The 8,674-nt window shown below is 34.9% G+C and overlaps 1 protein-coding gene across 1 annotated transcript; it reads left to right on the top strand.

Moving 5' to 3' along the window:
- Positions 1–2,358: 2,358 nt before the first annotated feature.
- Positions 2,359–4,423, top strand: LOC110879932 (heavy metal-associated isoprenylated plant protein 7-like). The gene is made up of 5 exons (XM_035977948.1): positions 2,359–2,549; positions 2,668–2,872; positions 2,962–3,164; positions 3,267–3,357; positions 3,683–4,423. Exons 1-5 carry the CDS (start codon positions 2,541–2,543, stop codon positions 4,156–4,158), a joined length of 984 nt encoding a protein of 327 aa, XP_035833841.1. The 5' UTR covers positions 2,359–2,540; the 3' UTR covers positions 4,159–4,423.
- The last annotated feature ends 4,251 nt before the right edge of the window (positions 4,424–8,674 follow it).

Genomic DNA, 8,674 nt, shown 5'->3' on the forward strand with positions numbered 1-8,674 from the left:
TAGACGCTCCCTAGTCGGTCGACCGGGGAGCAGTGGCGGACCCAGGAATTTTTCTATGGGGGTGCGGAACATTTTTAAAAATTTTAGGCCCCTAGGTGTATGAGTAAAAAAATCGGTTCGTATCGGGTCGGGTCGGTCATGTAAAATAAACGAACATCAAACTAAATTTATATAATAATAAAAAACATGTAAACTTTGTTACAAACATAATTAAAACGTCGACGCCCTACGGGTTTTCATTTTTTGAAATCTATCCAAAACATCATTTAAAACTAAATTTTTAAACAATTCTTTCTCTATATAACATAAGTTCATCGCTCCATAACATAATGTTTCAATTTTAATTTTCAACTATTCAAACCTAGAAATCATAACGTTAGTTGTAATCACCCTAAAAATATATAAACAACATAATCACCCTAAAAATCATCTAAAAACCATAAACAACGTCAAAACACACAAAATTTCAAACCTATTTAACAACTTTATTACCTTTTTTTCTCCTATAATATCAACCAAAATCATCAAAATACAAAGAAACTTACCCGTGTTCGGATTCCGGTTAGATTTGGTGTCAAACGACGGTGGTATGGTGGCTGATTACGGTGGTCGTCGGCTGATGGACTGTTATCGCTGGGTGATGTTGTTCGTTGGCAGTGCAAGGACGCAAGAGAGGGAGAGAGCGGGAGAGAATTTCTAAAGGTTTTGGGCTTTAATTATTTTATTATAGTTTGAAATATTGTTGGGTTTGGTTAATGGGCTAAGGCTTAGTGGGCTAGCTAGTTAGGAATTATAAGTGGGTAAATGTATGGGTATTTGAGTTTAGTTAGTTAGTTATTAAAAGTTATATAATTTAGGTATTATTTTTTTTAAATAAGAGTTTACCAAAAAATTAAAATATAAATTGATAACACTTTTTACCTAAGGGGTGCGTTCAAGGGTGCGGTCAAAAAATCCAAGGGGTGCGGACGAAAAATTCCAAGGGGTGCGGACGGGATTTTCAACGGAATTTAACACTAATTTTTTTTTTCCCCGGGGGTGCGCCCGCCCACCTTGAAGTGGGCTTGGGTCCGCCCCTGCCGGGGAGTTGAGAGTACTCGGTCTAGGCGGGGAGTACTCGGACATGTAAATTATACAGAAATTACTTTTTGGAGATTAAATATATGTCAAATAACATTAATTAACTAATATTTATAACAAAATATGTGAAAATGATATTCATTCCTTAACATGAGAGGCATAGAAATTAATTTTTTATTATTATTTAAGTCAAACTAGGCCCGAGTTGACCTACTAGATCCAATTATGGCCAAAGTTGACCGCGTTTGACCGACTCCGAGTAATTAGGCGGAGTCGAAGAAAGTCGTCTCGGCAGCCTACCTTGTAGCGACTACTCGGGGAGTACTCGGCCTTGGAAACCTTGTTTTACAACCATGACTATAACAAGTCATCAGTGGCGGAGCTTGACCAAAAGTTCCGAGGGCGGAAAGTCATGGGACCCAATTTATGTATTGTATAAATATTCAGGCAAAATAATTGGGGGATAATCGTATATAATTTTAAAATTTTCGGACAAAAAATAGAAAATTTTATACATTTAACAGAAACATTGGTGGATAAATAAATGGAAAATTGGTATTTAATAAACCAACCTTTAACCAGTTGGTAAATAATAATCCAACCTTCAAAATTGGTAAGTAATAATCCCACCTATCAACATGTTGGTACTCAATGAACTTCCGTTAATTTTTTTTAACTGAAGTTAGTTTTTATGTTTTATTTATTACACAAACAGTCCTTGTAGTTGTAATTTACTAGTTTTAACTATTTTATGAAACAAAAAAACCACTCGAAAATCCTCCTTTTCCCCAATTTGAGGTTTATAAAATAGTTAAAACTAGTAAATTACAACTACAGGGACTGTTTGTGTAATAAATAAAACTTAAAAACTAACTTCAGTTAAAAAAAATTAACGAAAGTTCATTGAGTACCAACATGTTGATAGGTAGGATTATTATATACCAATTCTGTAGGTTAGCTTATTATTTACCAACTGGTTAAAGGTTGGTTTATTAAATACCAATTTTTCTAAATAAATTAATAAACTAGTAAATTACATTGCTCGTGGTAAATGGTAAAAAAATTTAATAGTTAAAAGTAGTAAACTCAAAAGATTGACTATACATTCTGTGACTTCTATCATATCAGACGGTATACAAAACGGTATGGGCTTGGACCACTGTAGCAAGTGTCAAGTACCCAAATGTTTCCCAAAATATAAACCCTCTCCAAAACGTCGTCGTAACACTGTAGAAACAAACCTAGCCCCATCTCGCGTGGCAGCTATAAAACAGCCACGTCAGTTTGTGATGACGGAAATGAGTGCTCTCTTTAGATCTAAATGGTCCTCCTGCTCATCATCATCATTCCACACCATTTCTGTACACACCCCTTTTAAATTTTAATCTCCTACACACCATTGTCTTCTGCCTCAATCTTGAACCCTTTTCATCTATAGATTTGTTACAAAAAAAAGTAACATGGGCGAGGTTGTTTTTTGTTTTCTGTTTTCTTTATGTTTTTTTTTTTTTTTTTTTTATGTCAAAGAATCTTTTTGCAGTTTTTGATGTGGGTGTTGTTTGTTTCTTGATTTTTTTTTGGTTTCAGCAAGTAGAAAAGCCACCGGAGGAGAAGAAGCCAGAGGAAGAGAAGAAAGAAGAAGCTAAGAAGCCTGAGGAGGAGAAAAAGGCTGAGGAGTCAAAAGATGCGGCTCCGGCGCCGCCACCTCCGCCGCCGGAGATTGTTTTGAGAGTCTTTATGCATTGTGAAGGGTGTGCAAGAAAAGTTCGGCGGTGCCTTAGAGGCTTTGATGGTTTGTTTGTTAGAAGTTAAATATGTTTATTGATTGAGTTGAGGATACAATTGGTTGTTGTTTTAATTGTTGTTTATTTGTTTTATTAGGAGTGGAGGATATTCAAACGGATTGTAAGACACATAAGGTGGTTGTGAAGGGAGAAAAAGCAGATCCACTTAAGGTTCTTGAAAGGGTCCAAAAAAAGAGTCATCGGCAGGTTGAGCTTCTTTCTCCGATACCAAAACCACCGGCCGAGGAGCCGAAAGTGGAAGAGAAAGAGGCTCCCAAACCTGAAGAGAAAAAAGAAGAGGTTAGTTACTTAGTTAAGTCTTTTTAGTCACTATTTACCACTAAAAATCATTAAAATTTGGTGGGTTAATTTTTTTTTTTTTAACTTTTTGTTGTTCAACAGCCTCCTCAGGTGATTACAGTGGTTCTAAAAGTAAATATGCATTGTGAAGCTTGTGCTCAAGAGATCAGAAAACGCATTCTTAGAATGAAAGGTACGTTCTTTTTCTTTTTTATTTGTAAGGTAAGGATAAAAACTAAAAAGCAAATTCTTTTAGGACCAATTATGAACGTTCGGCTCCTTCTATTTTGAGTATTTTCTATCTTCTTTTCCCATGTTAAAAAAATAATCTGAATTATTTGTACAAGATTCAGATCCATTTTCTAGTATTTCAAATCAAGTCCTCATTAAAACAAATAAATCCATTTAATATTAGTCATAATATTCCAACAAAATCCCAACCACCCAAATAATTAATACTTTCAACAAAACTTCCCGTTACCAATTTATATTTATATTTTTATGAATTATGAATGAAGGGGTAGATACCGTTGAACCGGATCTAAAAGCCTCACAAGTAACCGTTAAAGGCACATTTGAGGCGCCGCAACTAGTGGACTACATCCAAAAGCGAACCGGAAAGAAAGCCATCGTCGTCAAACAAGATCCAGAGCCGAAAAAAGAAGACAAAGAAGAAAAAAAAGACAGCGGAGAAAAAAAAGAAGAGAAAAAACCAGACGGCGAAGGTGAAAAAGAAAAGGAAAAGGAAAAAGAGAAAGACAAAGAGGAGAAAAAAGATGACGGAGCTAAAGCAGATGCTCCGCCGGCTAACGGCGGCGGTGGTGACGGAGATGACACAAAAGTGGTGGATTTACGTAAGAACGAGTTTTATTATTATCACCCACAAAGTTACCAGTTAGCACCGGTGAGATACACCGCGGAAACGGCGTATGGGTACCCACCAGCACCACAAATGTTCAGTGATGAGAACCCCAATGCATGTTCGGTGATGTAAAAATGGCGTCTGACGAGGGGTATAATGGGAAGAAATTAAGGAAGCACGTGGGTAGTGATCGTCGTGGCGTTCATGTGGGTTTTGTCTGTGCTCGGCTTCTGTTCAGCAGGAAAAGTTGTAAAACTGTGTGAGGGCTTTTGTACTTTTTTTTTTAATTTTATTTTGGATCCTAAATGCTGCTGCTTTATTACAAAATATGGTAAAATAATAATGCGGAAAGTTATATATAAATAAGTTAAATAAATTTAACTTTATATCTGCTAAATGTTAATTGGTTATTTTACTATTTGTTTTATGTTCATGCATCTTCGTTGAGGTAGTGGTTTTGAATTAAAAACTTTTTTAAGATATTCAAATATATTATATTGGCGATTAACTTTAATCGTTGAATTATTTTGGATTTAAATAATATAAGTACTCACGTTTGTTTACAATTAGGGCTCGTTTGTTTATTAAATTACTGTATTATCGGTTATGTAGATCTCAATTTGAAAGGATGGATCTAAATTCAAGCAAGATGCATTTACTTATTGTATAATAAAAATCTTTCCATGATGGAACTCATCAAACAAAACGAAGTAGGTACATTTATAATAAGTGGAACTCGTATCATTATGTAAGCGTTACAATCAGGGATGGCTCAACCATTTTATGTCTGCAAACCGAAGTAAAAATTCGGGGGATTTTTTCATCGTCTTTATTTGGTCAACAATTAAAAAGTTGACCAGGTTATCTTGTGGCCCAAACTAGATTAGGCAAAATAAGCATATTCAGATTACTAATTAGGCAAACTAAGCATAAACAAGTTACTAATCATGTATAAACATACTAGGCAAAAACATATTATGCGTGTTTGACTTGGCAAAAAATGATTACTAATTAAACATGGATTAACACCTGTTAGTCATTAGCAATAAACTGATTTAGTCATTTAGTCAGATAATGAACTTACAATGATGTTAAGAGTTTGGATTTATAAGAGGGGATGTGATACTATCGGTTAACACCATGTATAACCGTCAAGAAATCTCAAACCTCACCAGAGTCTATGGAGCAATTAGTGAACATACAATCGTGTTGTCTAGTGATCACAAACCTCACAAAATCCCACCAATTCCACCATCGACTAATAGCAACTTTCACCTGATGCAAATCAATTTTAAGCAAGAACCAACACCAACGATCAATTGGAAAGAGCAAATAACTGAGCAAGAACGAGACTTCAATTTTTGGCTGACCCTTTGATTTCACCCAGATGATTTCGCTCGACACTTGCTTCAAGAATCAGCTTTTGCCCTTTTTATGTCGACGGTTAACTAAGTTTCAAAATGACGGACCACATGGCCGGCCCTGTGGGTGGGCAGGGAGGACCACCGGCCAGGGCCCGATATTTCGGGGGGCACATTTTTTATAAAAAAAACCCGATATGTATATGTAAAATATTTTTTTAATGAGGTACACCCATACAAACACCAACACAGGCTCTCTTACAAAACTATTTTGATGGTTTAAATTAGTTATTAACCCCTTTGGCATTAGATTTAGACCTTTAGTGAAATCAATACCCAATTTCGTTAAGGCCTATAGACACATTTTTTCGAGCTCGAACAGGGTACACGAATTCTCAGAGCCGGCCTTGACGGACCACTCATACAAATTCCACACGACAAAAGAAATGGAAGCTCAAAACCCTTGCTTTGCTCTTGGGCCGCCTTTGGTACGCTCCACAATAATCTTATTTACTGCATGCATAATTCTGTGCAATTACATGTTTGAGACCAAATTAAAGGTTGACAGACATTTAAATCTATACCAAACAAAAAAAGAGATTGGACATATGAAATAAGTACTAAGAATGATTTACACCATAAATTGTATAGTTTGCGTCCCCATAGAAATACAAAAGTGGAATCTAATGTGGTTTTGAATTTGATTGATGGTAATATAAAAAAGTGGAATGATATTATCGGAAGGGACAGTTAAAAGCATTTAGTGGTGTCTGCCTTGATAACTCCAAATCACTTGTCCTCACTATTGTACTATATCACATGCATGCAGCTCCCTCCAATATTTCATTTCTATTATTATAACATAATTTTTTTCTATTTTATTTTATTTAAGAGTTAATTAAATGAATGTAGATGTAATTTGTAAATTAACACTTTTGAAATCTAAATTTAAAACGTTAAAGTATGTGAAAATAAAAATTTAGGAGTGTGAATAGAATAAGCTTTACCATTTCATGATTTCATCCTCATATAGCTCATCTGTAGTAACCGTCTCTAGTAAGGTTTGGCTATATAAAGAAGTGATTCCTATTGTTTTGATCATCGATAATTATCGTTTGATTAATCATCTACATGCATACGGTTATAGTCTTGGTATCAATTATTTAGTTTAGTTTTGTTTATTAATCAATTTGTTAGACTATTGGATGTTTCAAGTTTGGTCCCCTTTAGTTGATTTGCTTGATTAGAGTTTGATTTTTTTTTTAAAAGAACATTACCCTTTAAAGTTTAAAATGCAATCAAAGATAAACTGTTATAGAAAAAAAAAACTGATACTTAATACACACAAAACTAAATCTGATTATGATTCAAAAAGACCAAAATGTATGAATATGAAAAATAGGTCACAATGTTTTAACCAATAAATCATAATTAGGGGCGGACCTACGTTACGAGGAACGGGGTCTCCGGACCCTAATCTTTTTTTAAAAAGTAGTAGAAACGGTATATAAAATTGTCTATGGACCCCATAAAAAAATTTAGTTGGATCCCATAACAATTAAAGTCAGCGTAGTGTAGTGGTAAAACTCCTTGTTTACAAACAAAAGGTCATGGGTTCGATACTTGTTTCTCTGTTTTTTGTGTTTTTTTTTGGACCCAATTGTCCAAAAATCCTAAGTCCGCCACTGATCATAATGTATGATACCTCCTCAGTTGATCCTATATCCTAGACATGGTATTCAAATATTTAACATGCCTAAGACCATGTGTAGTGGGCAAGATCCTGAGCGTTTTTCCTCCCAATCATGTCCGAAAACGCCCTCCCCCCACCCCCTCCGGCGTGATCCGGCGTTTTTCGCAAAAAAACCCTACCGGCGTTGTTTGAATCACGCTAAAAGGGGCAAATTTTTGGCCAATCAGATGAGACCATGTGGGTTTAAAGAGATAGAGATGGAGATAGCCGGAATTTTTGCCGGATTCGAGTGGGTTTGAGCTTTGTGGTTTGCCGGAATTCTTGCCGGATTTTGTTGCCGGTCAAATGAAGAAGAAGAGTGGGAGGCTATGGTTTTTATTTTTAAGTTTAAAAATGACAAATTAGGCCCCTGTGGTTTTATTTTAAGTTTAAAAATGGCAATTAGGCCCCTGTGGTTTTTATTTGTTTTTTTATTTCTAGTTTTTTTTTAAAGTTTAGTCGGTTTTTATTTTTTTTTATTTCTAGCACTGTAATTTTTTTTAATTTAATGAAGTATTTTAAGTTTTTAATTTAAAAAAAATAAATAATTGTGTAGTGATTGGATGGGACGTTATTGGGCATTATTCCACTACGCCACTTTTGCAAAAACGCCAAATAATGCCCCCATGCTGACTGGACTGCCACATGGCAGAAAACGCCCCAGGGTGGGGGCATTATTCATCAAACCACTACGCATGGTCTAATGATAATATTTGACATTTAATGTGTCCCTAATCAACCTTGTCTAGTTTGTTCCCTTGTTTTTGTTCGTTTGTTTAAAATATTTATGTTAGTTTGCGTTCTATCATATACTTATTTAATTTGTTACATTGAAAAAGAGTTATTACAACAAGTTTTCGTTGAGCGTGTAATCTAACGTTTTCAAAAGATGAAAACTCGTCGTCAACAACTTTAGGTAGTTTTTTTTATTTGTAAAGACTATCGTATTTTATATTATGTGTTTTTAAATTTTCTAATGACGATTTTCTTTTCATTATTGTATCGTACTTTTATTATGTGATGAACCTTACCCGATCCGAACTGTCGAACCGACCCGGAATTTTTTATGTTCACTTATATGAAATTGAAGTATCTAAAAAAGTGAACCCAGTGAAAAAAATGTACTAGACCCGCCATTGTTTGTTTAGTCTATCGGTTGATTCAAGTTTGGTTTTGTAGTGTGTCGATTGATTGAATAATCCTATTTGTCAATCATCTGAACCTTTTGTTAGAACGAAACCAATTTTATTCAAAATAATTTGCGCACTCTAGCAAGTCGCTAAGAGAGACATAATAAGGAAAATAGAGAAAAATCCACTCAAAAACCTTGAAAAAATTATACGATAAATAGAGAACAATCTACCCAAAAACCTTGGAAAAATTATATGAGGAACACCTGCTGATAGCGGTGTGCATGGTTTTGACTTAAAATCATAACCATAACCATAACCGAGATGTCGGTTATTGAAACAACATAACTGATCGGTTATGATGGTTATGGTTAATTGGTTTTAGTGGTTATAACGGTCGGTTATGGTCGGTTAACTGTTAACTT

Source organism: Helianthus annuus, chromosome 9, assembly GCF_002127325.2.
Source record: "Helianthus annuus cultivar XRQ/B chromosome 9, HanXRQr2.0-SUNRISE, whole genome shotgun sequence".
NCBI classification, from domain to species: domain Eukaryota; kingdom Viridiplantae; phylum Streptophyta; class Magnoliopsida; order Asterales; family Asteraceae; genus Helianthus; species Helianthus annuus.

Bases quoted from the DNA above. Each gene is read 5' to 3' on its own strand.
- LOC110879932 (XM_035977948.1), top strand. The intron at 2,873-2,961 runs GTTTGTTTGTTA...TTGTTTTATTAG, and splicing joins GTGCCTTAGAGGCTTTGATG to GAGTGGAGGATATTCAAACG. The intron at 3,358-3,682 runs GTACGTTCTTTT...TTATGAATGAAG, and splicing joins ACGCATTCTTAGAATGAAAG to GGGTAGATACCGTTGAACCG.